Here is a 15307-nt window from a genome sequence, read left to right on the forward strand (position 1 = left end):
AGGCTCTGCCTACAGCCCTTGGCCCCTCTGTCCACTCTGCCTCGGTGTCCGTTTGGTCTAGGTAGATCAGTGACTCTCAGTTGATGGGACTCGTTGCCTCCTCTTTGTAGACTCAAAATAGTTTTGTGTCAAGGTTTGGAAACAGGTTTTCATGGTGGTTTTTTTTTTCCTTTTAATGTTACAACTTTTCTATTTCTACAAATTCAAAACATTTTGGCCTGATTCAACTATAAACATTAAACCACATGTTTTCAGTAGATGACTTTGCAGACTGTAGCCTTCTTGTCTCCTGAGCCAGTGACTATGTACTTATCCACTGAGATGTCACAGCTAAGCACAGATGAGGACTCTTTGGACTGGAATATACTAGCTCCGTACGGGGTCCGCCAAGCATTGAGGAGGTTGTCCTTGCCAGTACTCACAAACCATTTACCACAATAAGCAAATTTTAGGGACAGCTGGTACTTGTCAGGTACCTAGCAAATTTGGAAATTTGGAAAAGACTTTCCAAAAGACTTACTTAAGTATATTTTATTCAGTAAAAACCTCTCTCTCTCTCCCTCTCTCTCTCCGTCCTAAATAAATAAAATCTTTAAAAAATAAAAAAATTTAAAAAATAAACATTAGGGATCCCTGGGTGGCGCAGTGGTTTGGCGCCTGCCTTTGGCCCAGGGCGTGATCCTGGAGACCCAGGATCGAATCCCATGTTGGGCTCCCGGTGCATGGAGCCTGCTTCTACCTCTGCCTGTGTCTCTGCCTCTCTCTCTCTCTCTGTGACTATCATAAATAAATAAAAATTAAAAAAAAAACAATAAAAAATAAATAAATAAAACATTAGAGTTGGTCAATACATTAGTAAAAACTTCCCATTATTTTTCATAATTATTGGAGACACTATTCTCTTTTGCTTGAAAACTTCACTGTCCCCTAACACAATCCTTTCCATTTTTTTCTTAAAGATTTTATTTTTAAGTAATCTCTATACCCTTGAGATCAAGAGTCACATGCTCTACTGAATGAGCCAGCAAGGCACCCAACCCTTTCCATTTTTAGGTAATAGTTCTTAAAAACCTATATAAAAACCCTAAATTGTTATTCTTTTCACCCAATGAAGCAAAAACTTTACATCAGACAGAGCTCAATTTAAATGCTAGCTCTACCATCTAGCTACAAAACCATAAAATACCCACAACAATCATTTCATAAAGGTAAATACCATTTGTAAAACATAATAGTGCCTAATAAAACAGCATATGCTCAGAAAGATTCTGAAGGAAAAAAATTTTGGTCTGCCATTTTTTATAGATATAATTGACATATAACATTGTCTTAGTCTTTGTTTTTGTTTTTTTTATTTATTTTTTTATTTTACTTATTCATGAGAGACACAGAGAGAGAGGCCGAGACCCAGACAGAGGGAGAAGCAGGCTCCATGCAGGGAACCCGATGAGAGACTCGATCTCGGGACTCTGGGATTGCCCCGTGAGCCAAAGGCAGACGCTCAACCACTGAGCTACCCAGGGATCCCAACATTGTCTTAGTTTAAGATGTACAATATAACAATTTGACAGGTATATAGAGACTAATTTCCACAGTAAATTTAACATCCATCACTTCATATGGTTCTAAATTTATTTTTTTCTTGGGGTGCCTGAGCAACCCAATCAGTTAAACGTCTGCCTTCAGCTCAGGTCATGATCCCAGGCTCCTGGGATGGAGCCCAGCATTCAACTCTCTGCTCAGCAAGGAGTCTGCTTGCCCCTCTGCCTCTGTCTCCTCCCTCCAGCTCATGCTCATTCTCTGTCTCAAACAAATAAAATCTTTAAAACAAGTTATTTTTTCTTGTAATGAGAACTTATAAAATCTACTTATTCTCTTCACAACTTTCAAATACACAACAGAGTATGTGTAACATTAGTCACTATGCTATACATCATATCCCCAGAATATATTTTATACACAAAGTGCAAAAGTTTGTACCTTTTGAACACCTTCACCCATCTCCCAACTCCCACACACCTTCACACATTTCCCACCAACCCTCAACTTCAGTTTGCTACTGAAATGTCTTTTAAACTCCAAATATTAGAAATGGTTGTGTCTTAAGTTTTCCCGTGTTTACTGTTTTGTTCTGTCTTTACCTTTAGTTTATAAATTGCAGGGCTTCCTGGGAAAAGTTTAGCTGCTCTTTCAACCCAATATTTTGCTCTTCCATCAGTAACATCATTTTTACAAAGCAATTCTGCAATCTTCAACACAAGATCTTTTTGTGTTGGGTTTAATTCCACTGAACGCTGACACCAAAAAAGAAAAAAATAAATTAGAATTCATCGAGTATCTACACTCAAATATATAAAAGTCAAAAATTTATCACTGCCCACATTAAAAACTTTTCTAAATGGCAATACGTTATTTCAAAGTTGTTTAAAATCAAACTTAAAGTGTCTTGGAATTTTTTTCCACATGAATTAAATAAAAATTATGTTTTTATTAGGTAAGTGCCTCCAAAAAAGAAAGAAAACCACACTTATAAGAACAGCATCTTGAACCATATTAGACTTAGAATTTATAGGTGTTAATCTTTTACAAGTGCTAAGTTAATGATTAAATCATAGTGTGCTTTGGGCCAAATAATTTAAGATCTATTCTAATCTGTATTGCTTAATAGCACTATGACCAATGCTATTTTCATGATATCCATAAAATACATTTGATTTATTTATTATACAAATTACTCTGGGCATCATGCATGTGGCTGCAAAGGGCTGTATTTTAAACTTAAATAATTTACCTTGTAACACTCTACAGCTTTGTCTATATTTTCCTCTGCTTCATGAAGAAGTCCAAGAAATCTGTGAGCTTTGGGATCTCTTTCTTGCACATTAATATATGCAGAAATGTATCTGTTTAAAAATAATACAAAAATAATCTTTAGATTATCACATTCAGAACTGTATTTAATTCTAACCCGAAGAGCACATCTTAAACTAAAGCAACCACTAAACTAATTCAGTTATTCTAATTATTGACTACCACTATTTAAACTAGAATATGCAGACAATGCAAAAGTATCCATAAAAAGAATGATTAAATACAAACATATGTAAAATATTGACAATATACTTATTTTACCATTAAATACTACATTTACCAAAAGTTTTTTCCAATGCTACCCACATATAAAAAAAATATTGCATAAATTGCTTTTTCTTCCTAATTACATTTTGGCCAATTACTAAAGAATTTTACATAGGAATTAGAAAAAGATTATAGTAAATATTCTTAAAGTATCATAATGCAAAATACTAATGCATAATTCCCCAGATAACAACTAAGACAATGTACTATTTACTTTATTATTATTTTTTAATAATCTCTACACTCAATGTGGGGCTTGAATTTATGACCTAGAGATCAAGAAGTGCATGCTCTACTGACTAACCAAGTTAGGTGACCCAAGGATATACTATTCAAATACCTTTTTTAAATTGTGTTACTGATCTTTTAAACAAGAAAATATTATCTAATAATTGTACTGTTCCAGTTAAAATAGAGAAGAAAAATTACTAAATAAACTAGCAATGTAGATAATTTCCATTTCTTAAATCAAGTTAACAGCTAAACATATAAGCATCATCTAGGTTCAATGAATATTACAAATATATATATATAATATTGTGTGTGTATATATATGTATGTATATGTATATAACATATACATATGTGAAGATAAACCAAAGACCAAAACTGGAGGAAAAGGGGTCATATGAATAAGGAACAAGGTTGACAGCCCCACTGCTGCTAGTTAAATAAAAGGGTTACCATTTTCCTTACTTATCAGCATTTCTTTCCATCTTCCCATAAATGCCTTTAACCTCCCGCCTAATATCCTGCTTTAAGCCACTCCAAATCAGGAAATCAGATCACCAACCTTCTTGGCCTTACAGGTGAGACAAAGCCTCAAGAGTGTCACCTATTAAGTCAATTAAAGATCTTTTACACAAGCTATTGTCCTGCTCAGAAATCACAGTTTAATTTTGTATTCATTGGTATTTTTCCAACTGATTAAAGTACCAGGTATCTAACCAGGAAAAAAAATAAAAATAAACATGGTTCTCTTTTATTCCTTAGAAGTGTTTTAATTTTAAGCCAAATGATTTCTTGCCTTAGGCATAAGTAAGTGACAGGCATGCAGGAGATACTCATTCTAGGCTTAATCTCCACAGAATTGAGGCTAGTCCTTTATATTAGTCTGAAGTGATATAATACCTTATTTCCGGGACATACTTAGGAAGAACTGCTTTTAAAAAAAAAAAAAAGTATTTTCACCCATTTCAAGTTAAGAATCTTAGGGGAGGGGGAATGACTTTAGAAAATTAAAGTATCTTTATAGTTCGATACTTACTTTTTAGCAAGATCATATTCTTTAACTTCATAGTACAGCTTTGCAAAATAGAATCCTTTCATTGACTTCTGAAAAAAATTAAGAGTTCTTTTAATTTTTCATATTTTGAATTTTGTAAAGTTTTCACATAACTAAAAATCGGTCTTAAATAAGGTTAATATTAATATACTTGATTTTTGTTCATCTAAAAGGTAGGAAAAAACTGCCTATAGAAATATATGTTCTAAAAGTCATCATTCATCATTCCGGGAATCCCTGGGTGGCTCAGCGGTTTAGCGCCTACCTTCGGCCCAGGACGTGATCCTGGAGTCCCGGGATGGAGTCCCACATCAGGCTCCCTGCATGAAGCCTTCTTCTCCCTCTGCCTGTGTCTCTGCCCCCTCCCTCTCTCTTTCATGAATAAATAAAATCTTTTTTAAAATAAATAAATCATAATAAAATAAGTCATCATTCCAAGTTTCATAATTCTCATCATAAAACTAAAATTTAAGAACAGCAAGACAGACAATGTCAGAAATTAAGAATTTATATCATCAAGAAACCTGAAAAACCACATGGTGCCACTCTCTCACTTTACAAATAACTAAACAGAAACCTTTCTTAGAGGAGGTGAAATAGACTAGAAAGGTCTTTCTCTTGCCAAATGCAAGGCTTTTTGGGGGAAAAATAAGCAAGTACTTCCAACCCATTAAGGCACAGGGGACTTCCTAGCCCAGGTAATTGTTCTCTCTAGAAATCAATATTTTACGCTCAAAGAATTAAAAAGGCAGAAATAAAAGTTGAATTCTCCAGTAGTAAACCAAGTCAAAAATCTGGCTCTTTTATTTCCCTAAGTTCCAAAGTTTAAGTTCCTGGGACATACCAGATAATGTTATACACACGACATAAAAGTACACAGCTGTCAAACATCTAATTTTGAAAACTACATAAGGACACAGAAAAAAAGTCAATATATTAAGTGAAGAAAGAAGTGTACAAATCAGTAGGTTTTCATTTATTCACTTTATTCCTTAAAAATGTAGACTTAGGATTTGTTTGTTGTGCCTACTATTATTCACAAGGCACTGTTCCAGGCACTGGGGAACCAGTAGTACACACAAAAAAATCTGTCCTCATGAAGCCTGTATTTTAGGAGAGATGACAAACAAACTGCTACCTATACAGGAGCAGAAAAGAGTCCTAGAGTTTACAGTATTCTATCAATTATTTACAGTACACTATATTTTAACAAAACTAAACTCAGTATTCATCTCACAAGTCACAGGAATCCTAACATTGTGCCTGTTTAGTTGGCAGTGTTTCTTCTTTCTTAGCTGGTAATGGTAGAGGGGCACAAACAATGGTATTAGAAGTTCTATAAAGTAAGAGTTGTCAGGAAAGGTCTTATTAAGGGGATATTTGATCAGATATATAATAAAGTGAAAAGTGACTGACTAGGGCAGACTAGACAGCAGATGGACTACAAAAATTTATTCCCACTGTTTGCTATGTTTCAATTTTTCCTTCTTAATCAAACCTACAGAAAATGCTCTAAATCACACTTATCTGAAAAATACTCTTCTCATGACTTCAAAAATAATCATAATCTCCAGTTTGACATCCACCTTAGTGGTCACTCTTCAGGCTCTTTCTCATACTGACTTCCCCAGTGTCAGTCCTAAATCCTCTTTGAGGAGATCTCCTCTGTGACATATACTGAATCTCACCTATGATTATTGACAATATACTGACTCTCAAATATCTATCTTTGGCTCTCATTTTTCCTAAGCTCTACACTTAGGTGCAAAATATCCTCACCAAAACCTGTCAGTTCTACCTTCTACATCACGTCAATCCACCCATTTTTTACAACTCTGCTGCTATAACCAAAGTCCAACAAGCCTCTATGATCTCCCTCTAGGATTTCTGAAAAGGCTAATTCCTTCCTGTTTCCCTCTGTATATTTTTCCTCCCATCTAATTCATAAACCAAAAGGATATCATTTTAAACATAAGACAAACCATGTTATGCCTTTACTTAAAATATAAAATCCTTCCATTGCTTCCATTATGCTTTGAAAATATCAAATTTCTCACCAAAGACTAGCATGGTGTCTGCCCAGCTCTCCAACTTTACTTCATCTGGCCCTGCATACTGTAGTTTAGCCAGTGACTAAAACCAGAATGCATCTCTCCAACTATGGCAGCTGTGAGGCATCTTTTAAACAAAGGCTACAGCAGATTTTTTTTTTTAATTTTTATTTATTTATGATAGTCACAGAGAGAGAGAGAGAGAGGCAGAGACATAGGCAGAGGGAGAAGCAGGCTCCATGCACCGGAAGCCCGACGTGGGATTCGATCCGGGGTCTCCAGGATTGCGCCCTGGGCCAAAGGCAGGCGCTAAACCGCTGCGCCACCCAGGGATCCCCTACAGCAGATTTTGATACGGTATGACTTCTATCCAGTGCTTTCAGTGTCAGAGTGAGAAATTCAATGAAAAGAAACTATGGTTCCCTTAAATAAATGCCTCATCATCTACAGAGAGACACGTGTGAATGAATTAACAAGATTCTCACTATCCTAGTGAAACCGTAACTAGGGGACAATGAGTTTGAGAGAATCATCTGACAAAACAGAACAACCCTTATTGAGCATGATTCTATTCTGGCACAGTGAAACAATAAGCGTAGAATAAATGGAAGATTCCCTACCCACTCCCCATCATGCCCCTCACTTCCCCTTGACATCTTGGGTCCAGTGTAACTGTTAATAACACAGGTATTCTAGGGACGCCTGGGTGGCTCAGTGGTTGAGCATCTGCCTTCGCAAAGCTCAGGTTGTGATCCCTGGATCTTGGGATTGAGTCCCACATCGGGCTCCCTGGAGGAAGCCTACTTCTTCCGCTTGTGTCTCTGCCCCTCTCTCTGTGTCTCTCATGAATAAATAAGCAGAATCTTCAAAACGTTAAAAAAAAAAAAAAAAAAAAAGAAAAAAACCATGGGTATTCTAGGTCAGCTGAGTAAAAAGAGAAAATTCCAGTGAAACAGAAGTGAAAACAATAAATAAATCTACATTTTCAGTAGGAATACAGACCCAGAAAAGAAGGGTCCCCCAATCCTTCTGATCTTAAGTTTTGAGAGAGCAGAAAAGTAACCATACTGACTCTTGGCAGTCAAGTCCTGAGAAACCTCACTTTTTGGCCCTTGATGTCACTTTATCCTATCTTTGTGTAGCAGAATTTACCTCTCACTGGACTGCTGACTCACTAATAGAGCTAGGTTTACTTAGATCTTCACCCAACATGAACAGGTTTTAGACCTCCATGAGACAAACTGGTTTAACTCTGATGATAATGGGTTATCTCCATAATAATCCTGCTCAGAAACCACAGTTGAGACATCAACCACCTGTGTGAGTTTGCCTAATGCGCAATTAATTCAAAGCTAACATCAGTGACATTCTGACTAAACACTTTCAGAATTCCAACTAGGCAGGACAACACAGCAGCACCGGTGTTTCAGGCAGTTCTGAATAGCACTCTCCCACAGTCTTTCCTGACTAAAGTATGTCCTCTTCATTATTTCTCACAAAATCCTGCTTATCTCCTTCACTGCATTTATACATAAGTATTTTTGTTTTTATAGGTATCTATCCCTCAAAACTATAAGGCTTCCATTAGGGTAATAAGGCCTGTGTGACTTGTCCACTACCAGGAATCAAGAACATTAATTGGCAGATGTTACATATTCACTATTTCTTGAAATACATACACATAAATTTGTGTACCACTATTTCCTAATAAATTCCTAGAAACTAAATAGTTCAAAGAATACACATACCTGAACTGTTTGCTATGTTGCCAATTCTCCATAAAATTCATAGCAATCATTTCCCCATTCAGTATCTGAATGCCTAAGTCAGAGTATATATTCTTCAAAATTAATTTTTCCCATTCCTTCAATCATTGCTAATCTGATAAGCAAAAGAAGAACCACTAAGACAACCTGACATTCCTCTGATAAGACTGGCTTCTACTATCCACAATGAAATATTTATAGTATAAATTCTCTACTAATATACCATGGCCATTCCCAATTTTGAAAAGGCTGTCTTGCTAATTTTTAAGAATTCTTAACCATACTGACATCTGAGAGCTTTAAAACAAACAAAAGAAATTATCCATTTATTTGGGCAGAGGAGGAGAGCATATGCAAGGAGGAGGGGACAGAAGGGAAGAATCTAAGCCGACTCCAGACCCTCTCTAAATGCAGAGCCCAATGTAGGGCTCGATCCCATGATCCATGAGATCATAACCTGAGCAGAAACCAAGAGTTGGATGCCCAACCAAACGTACCACCCAGGCATTCCTGAGGGCTTTTTCCAGGTTTCCCAAGTTATCATTTATCCATGTTTGATGCATTTGTGAAATAAACCTTCAATTTTTTTGCAGTAAAAACTTTTTTTTTTCAAATTAGATATTAAAAAAGATCTTTCTCATTTGTCAGTATATAGATATACTCATCTATATCAGTTTCTCTAAAATTACTTTTAGATCTGAAACTTCTTTTGGTAAATAACATAGACGAGAGTCTCTTTTTAAAAGTAAATTATTGGGCAGCCTGGGTGGCTCAGCTGTTTAGTGGCTTCGGCCCAGGGCCTGATCCTGGAGACCCGGGATTGAGTCCCATGTCGGGCTCCCTACATAGAGCCTGCTTCTCCCTCTGCCTGTGTCTCTACGTCTGCCTGTGTCTCTGTTTCTCTTTCATGAATAAATAAATAAAATCTTTAAAATAAATAAATACATAAAAATAAATTATTAAACCAATGTCATTTTTTCATGAACTATCTATTGAATAATCCATATTTTCTCCATTGCTTTAGAATGTCACTTAGCGGGATCCCTGGGTGGCGCAGTGGTTTAGCGCCTGCCTTTGGCCCAGGGCACGATCCTGGAGACCCGGGATCGAATCCCACGTCGGGCTCCCGGTGCATGGAGCCTGCTTCTCCCTCTGCCTATGTCTCTGCCTCTCTCTCTCTCTCTCTCTCTGTGTGTGACTATCATAAATAAATAAAAATTAAAAAAAAAAAAAAGAATGTCACTTAGCAATGCCACATAAATCTGTTATGGCACCTTAATTTACAGTCCCTTTCTCTTACTACACTTCTTACTCCACACCAAAAAAAGTGTTAAATAAGCAGATACATTTTAAATCATAAAAGTAGGGACGCCTGGGTGGCTCAGCGGTTAAGCATCTGCCTTCAGCCCAGGGCATGATCCTGGAGTCCCAGGACTGAGTCCCACATCAGGTTCCCTGAGTGTTGCCTGCTTCTCTCTCTCTGCCTATATCTCTGTCTGTGTCTCTCATGAATAAATAAATGAAATCTTTAAAATAAATAAATAAATCATAAAAGCATACATGAAGATTAAGAAAATTTCAGGACAGGGCAGCCTGGGTGGCTCAAACGGTTTAGCACCGCCTTCAGTCCAGGGCATGCATGATCCTGGGGACCTGGGATCAAGTCCCACGTCGGGCTCCCTGCATGGAGCCTGCTTCTCCCTTTGCCTCTGTTTCTGCCTCTGTGTGTGTGTGTGTGTCTCTCATGAATAAATAAAATCTTTAAAAAAAAAAAAGAAAATTTCATTTAAAACTACAGAAAAAAGCATAAAATTGTGTGTATACATACACACATAAATTTCCTACTTGTATATCACACTATTTCCTCTCTTAAGGAACAAATACTGCTAAATAATTTTCAAAAGGAATGACTGATAAAGTGAGGGAAGAAATAGGGCAATAACAAGACATGGAGATGGATAGTTATTTAAGATAAATAAGGGCATGGATATGTTTTCAGGCTATGGAAAAACAGCTGGTGAGGAGAATTCAAAAGGAAAAGGGGAAATCCTTATTTCAGGAAACCGAAGGGAGGAGAACAAGAAAGGTTGTCAGGGAGGTACCTTGAAAAGGAAATATACAGATGACAGAAAAATGAATAGGGCCTGGCGGTTCACTGCCAACAGACTGGTTCACCAATAAAGAAGCAAGGTAGTTTGTGGAGTAAATGCGAAGAATTTCAGCTGGACAGCGAAGTTCTAAAACAGTGACTAGAAGGAGTAAGAGAAGGTAGGAGTAAGAGAAAGTAGCAATCAAGGACAGGTAAATAGCCCACAAATAAATGCTCATGTATATGGTCACATAATTTCTGACAAGGATGCTAACAACAAAGTGGAGAAAAGTCAGTCTTCAACACCTGGTGCTGGGAAAACTGGATATCCACATGCAAAAGTGTAAAGCTGGACCCTTATTTCATACCACCTGCAAAAATTAACTCCAAACAAATTAAAGACCTAAAACTAAGATTCAAAACTATCAAACTCCTAATAAAAAACATAGGGAGAAAGCTATATGACATTTGATTTGGCAATAGATTTCTTGGAATTGACACCAAACACAAAGAAGCACATCAAACTTAAAAACTTTTGTTTATCAAAGGACACAACAGGGTAAAAAGGCAACCTACAGACTGGGAAAAAATATTTGCAAACCATATAGCTGATAAAGAATTAGTATCTAGGATATTAAAAACAAAAAAAACCTCCTACAGGGCAGCCCAGGTGGCTCAGCAGTTTAGTGCCGCCTTCAGCCCAGAGCGTGATCCTGGAGACCCGGGATCGAGTCCCACATCGGGCTCCCTGCATGGAGCCTGCTTCTCCCTCTGCCTGTGTCTCTGCCTCTGCCTCTCTCCATCTCCCCTCCCTTCCTCTCTGTGTATTCTCATGAATGAATAAATAAAATCTTTACCAAAAAAAAAAAAAAAAAACTCCTACAACTCAGTAACAACAACAACAAAAAAAAATCAACCCAATTAGAAAATGAGCAAAATATTTTATATCTGGGACATCTGGTTGGCTCAGCAGTTGAGCATCTGCCTTTGGCTCAGGGCGTGATCCTAGAGTCCTGGGATCGAGTCCTGCATTAGGCTCTCTGCATGAAACCTGTTTCTCCACCCTCTTCCTATATCTCTACCTTTCTGTGTGTTGTCTCTCATTAATAAAGTCTTCAAAAAAAAAAAAAAAAACCTTTATAATAGACATTACTCCAAAATTGATATACAAATGTTCTAAAAGCACATAACAAGATGCTCACCATCACCAGAGAAATGGAAATCAAAATCACCTGGGATACCACTTTATACCTATTAGAATGGCTACTAACCAAAAAAAAAAAAAAAAAAAGTTCTAACAAAAATAAATTCGTAACAAATGGTGGTGGTGATATGGAAAAGTTGGAACCCTTATATATTGCTAGTGGAAATGTAAAATAATACAACCATTATGGAAACAGTATGGTGGTCCCTCATAAAATTAAAATTAAAAGTGCCATATGATTCAACAACCCAAATTCTGGGTGTATATATAACCTAAAGAACTGAAAGCAAGGTCTTGGAAAGGTATCCGCATACTTACATTCATAACAGCACTATGCACAACAGCCAAGGGTTCTAAGCAACCCTTGTCCCTCAAAGGATGTACGAATAAATAAAATGTAGTATATGTAATACTAACAACAGAATGTTATTCAGCCTTAAAAAGGAAAGAAATTCTATCACAAGCTACAACATGGATGAACACTGACATTATACTAAGTAAATCAGTCAGAAAAACAAATACTGTATGAATGCACTTACATGAGGTATCTAAAGTAGTGAATTCATAGAAACAAAGTCAAATGGCAGTCTCCAGAGGCTAGAGGAAGGGAAAAATGTGAAGTTGTTCGATGGGTACAGAGTTTCAGTTTGGCAAGATGAAAAGTCTGCAGCTCTGTTGCTCAATAATGTACACTAACATTAATGAACTGCACACTTAAAAATGGTTAAAATGGGGGACGCCTGGATGGCTCAGCGGCTGAGCCTTCGGCCCAGGGCATGATACTGGGGGTTCCGAGATTGGGTCCCATATCGGGCTCCCTGTGGGGAGCCTGTTTCTCCTCCTGCCTGTGTCACTGCCTCTCTGTGTGTCTCTCATGAATAAGTAAATAAAATCTTTTTTTAAAAAATGGTTAAAATGGTAAACTGTGTGTGTGTGTGTGTGTGTGTATGCATTTTTTTTGCCACAATTTATGGATGGTGGGGAAAGGGAAAGGGAAATGAACTGCAGAATGCTGTAGACCCAAGTGAAGTTAGAAATCTGAGATTTACAATGGCACCAATCTAGAAATGCAAAGATAAAATGAACTGCCCCAAAAAGAGCTTCAGATGCAGTATTTTAGTTTTAGAACCCAAAAGCTAGTAGAAAAAGACTTAACTAGATTAAAAAAAAAAAAACTATTAAAATAGTCATATCACAATTAAAAAAAAGAGAAACACTTTAAAACAGACTCTAGACATCCATCCAGCTTCCAGTCTGGCACATAAGGAGCTTAGAAGTAGCCACTCCATCCTACAAGTAAAACGTTGAACTAAAAAAATCACAACTCTTTTTTACATCCATAGGGTAAGTTAGGTAGATCACTAACTGCCCCTCAAAAATGGAGACAAATACAAAGAATCAAACCTCACCATAGCAGAAACCTCCACAGGAGACAGTGCTAGGGTAGGAAAACCTAAACTGTCATTGACAATTGTTGGAAATAAGTGTGAAATATAAAAAACCCATCACATTACTTAAATTCTAAAAATGTCTAAAAAAATGACAAGACTTACTAAAAGGCAAAAAAAAAAAAAAGTTTAAAAAGAGACAAGGGGTGCCTGGGCGACTCAGTCAGTTAAGCATCCAACTCTTAATTGCAGCTCAGGTCATGAACCCAGGGTCATTGGATTAAGTCCTAAATCCTGCATCCTGTTCCACACTAGGTGGAGTAAGCTTCTTTCCCCCTCTCTCTCCCTCCCCCTGCTCTCACAGGTGCCCTCTCTAAAATAAATAAATCTTGAAAAAAATAAAAATAAAATAGAGCAAGCATCAGAATGAGACTCAGATATGCAAGAGATGTTGGAATTATCAGACTGAGACTTAAAATAACTATGATTAATACACTAAGGACTCCAATGGATAAAATAGAACAGATAAGCCATGTAAGCAGAGAGATAAAAATTCTAAGCACAAAAAAAGAAAAAAAAAAAGCTAGGGATCAAAAACATTATAATAGGAATGAAGAAAGCCTTTGATGGGCTTATGAATAAACTGAACATGGCTGAGGTAAGAATCTGCAAGCTTCAGACTATCTCAAAAAAATCTACAAAACTGAAAAGCAAAGAGAAAACAAAACAAAACAAAACAAAATATCCAAGAATTGTGGAACTATCAAAGGAGTAACATCCATGAAACAGACTACAAGAATGAGAAGAGATGAAGGAACAGGAGAAATATCTGAAACAATAACTACTAGGAATTTCCCCCAACTTAAAATTACACAAAAACCCACAAATCCAGGAAGCTCAGATCCAGGATGCTCAGAAAACATCAAGCAGAATAAATGACAAAAGTAATAATAATAACATAATATAAATAATACACCACATATCATATTCAAACTATTAAAAATAAGAAACAACATAAAGGAAAAAAATCTCACCTATGACAGGTGCAGAGGTAAGAATTACAGTGAACTTCTCAAAAACCATGTAAGCAAGAAAAAAGTGAAGTGAAATATTTCAAGTTGAGAGAAAAACAACCAACCTAGAATTCAGTACTCCATGAAATTATTCTTTGCAAGAAATGGAGAAATATCTTCTCACACAAAGTTGAAGGAATTTGCTACCAGCACACCAGCCTTACAAAAGATGTTGATAAAAGAGAAACAAAAAATGATACAGATGAGAAATTCCATCTCTGTAAAAAAAAAAAAAGAAGTGAAGATAAAATTTATTTTCCTTTTTCTTAACTGATCTAACATATACCAGTTGTTCAAAACACCAATATGTATTTCCATTAGGTATGAGAAATGTATATAACCATGAAGTACTGCATTACCCATTACCCATGAAGTACTGTAGTAGTGTTATTTGAAAGTACACTTGAATTAGTTTTAAATGTATACTGCAAACTCTCTAAGGCAACCACTAAACAACTAAAAAAAGTTCTACTGATATGCTAAAAAAGGAGCAAAAAAGTCATAGAAAATACTAAGTGAAAACCACAAAAGACAGAAAAAGACAAAAAATAGGAACAAAGTACTAGGACAATAAATAGAAAACAACAATAAATATGATAGCTCTTAACCCAACTATATCAATATGAACTAAAACATCAAACCAATAGAAAGACTTTGTCAGTAGATTAAAAATTAAGATTCAACTATATGTTGTCTACAAGAAATCCAAAATAAATATAAAAACCCACATAAAAAAAAAAAAACATATAGATCGGGATGCCTGGGTGGTTCAGTGGTTGAGCATCTGCCTTTGAATCAGGGCGTGATCCCAGGGTCCTAGGATCGAGTCCCACATCGGGCTCCTGCAAGGAGTCTGGTTCTCCCTCTGCCTGTGTCTCTGCCTTTCTCTCTGTATCTCTCATTAATGAATAAATAAAACCTTAAAAAATATATATAGATTAAAAATGAAGAAAAGAAAATACTAACTCAAAAAGATATATGTAGGGATCCCTGGGTGGCGCAGCGGTTTGGCGCCTGCCTTTGGCCCAGGGCGTGATCCTGGAGACCCGGGATCGAATCCCACATCGGGCTCCCGGTGCATGGAGCCTGCTTCTCCCTCTGCCTGTGTCTCTGTCTCTCTCTGTGTGACTATCATGAATAAATAAATAAAATCTTTAAAAAAAAAAAAAAAAGATATGTATCCCCATGTTCTCTGTAGCATTACTTACAACTGCCAAGACATGAAAACAATCTAGGTGTCCACTGACAGATGAAAAAATAAAAAAAAATATGGTACATATATACAATGGAATTTCATTCTAACCATTAAAAAAA

At 36.5% G+C, this 15307-nt stretch overlaps 1 protein-coding gene across 5 annotated transcripts in view; it reads right to left on the bottom strand.

Moving 5' to 3' along the window:
• The window catches only part of LOC144323892 (E3 SUMO-protein ligase RanBP2), a 92649-nt gene that overhangs the window by 52440 nt on the left and 24902 nt on the right, over positions 1 to 15307 (bottom strand). For 3 of the 5 annotated variants that reach the window (XM_077914841.1, XM_077914839.1, XM_077914844.1), the window contains exons 2-4: positions 4405 to 4472; positions 2792 to 2903; positions 2142 to 2294 (exon numbers count right to left, since the gene is read on the bottom strand). In XM_077914841.1, the coding sequence (XP_077770967.1) occupies positions 2142 to 2294; positions 2792 to 2903; positions 4405 to 4472 (333 nt within the window). The remainder of the gene's footprint in view (positions 1 to 2141; positions 2295 to 2791; positions 2904 to 4404; positions 4473 to 15307) is intronic. The other 2 variants (XM_077914842.1, XM_077914840.1) reach the window with 1 other exon arrangement.

The sequence above is a fragment of the Canis aureus genome, chromosome 11 (assembly GCF_053574225.1).
Source record: "Canis aureus isolate CA01 chromosome 11, VMU_Caureus_v.1.0, whole genome shotgun sequence".
NCBI classification, from domain to species: domain Eukaryota; kingdom Metazoa; phylum Chordata; class Mammalia; order Carnivora; family Canidae; genus Canis; species Canis aureus.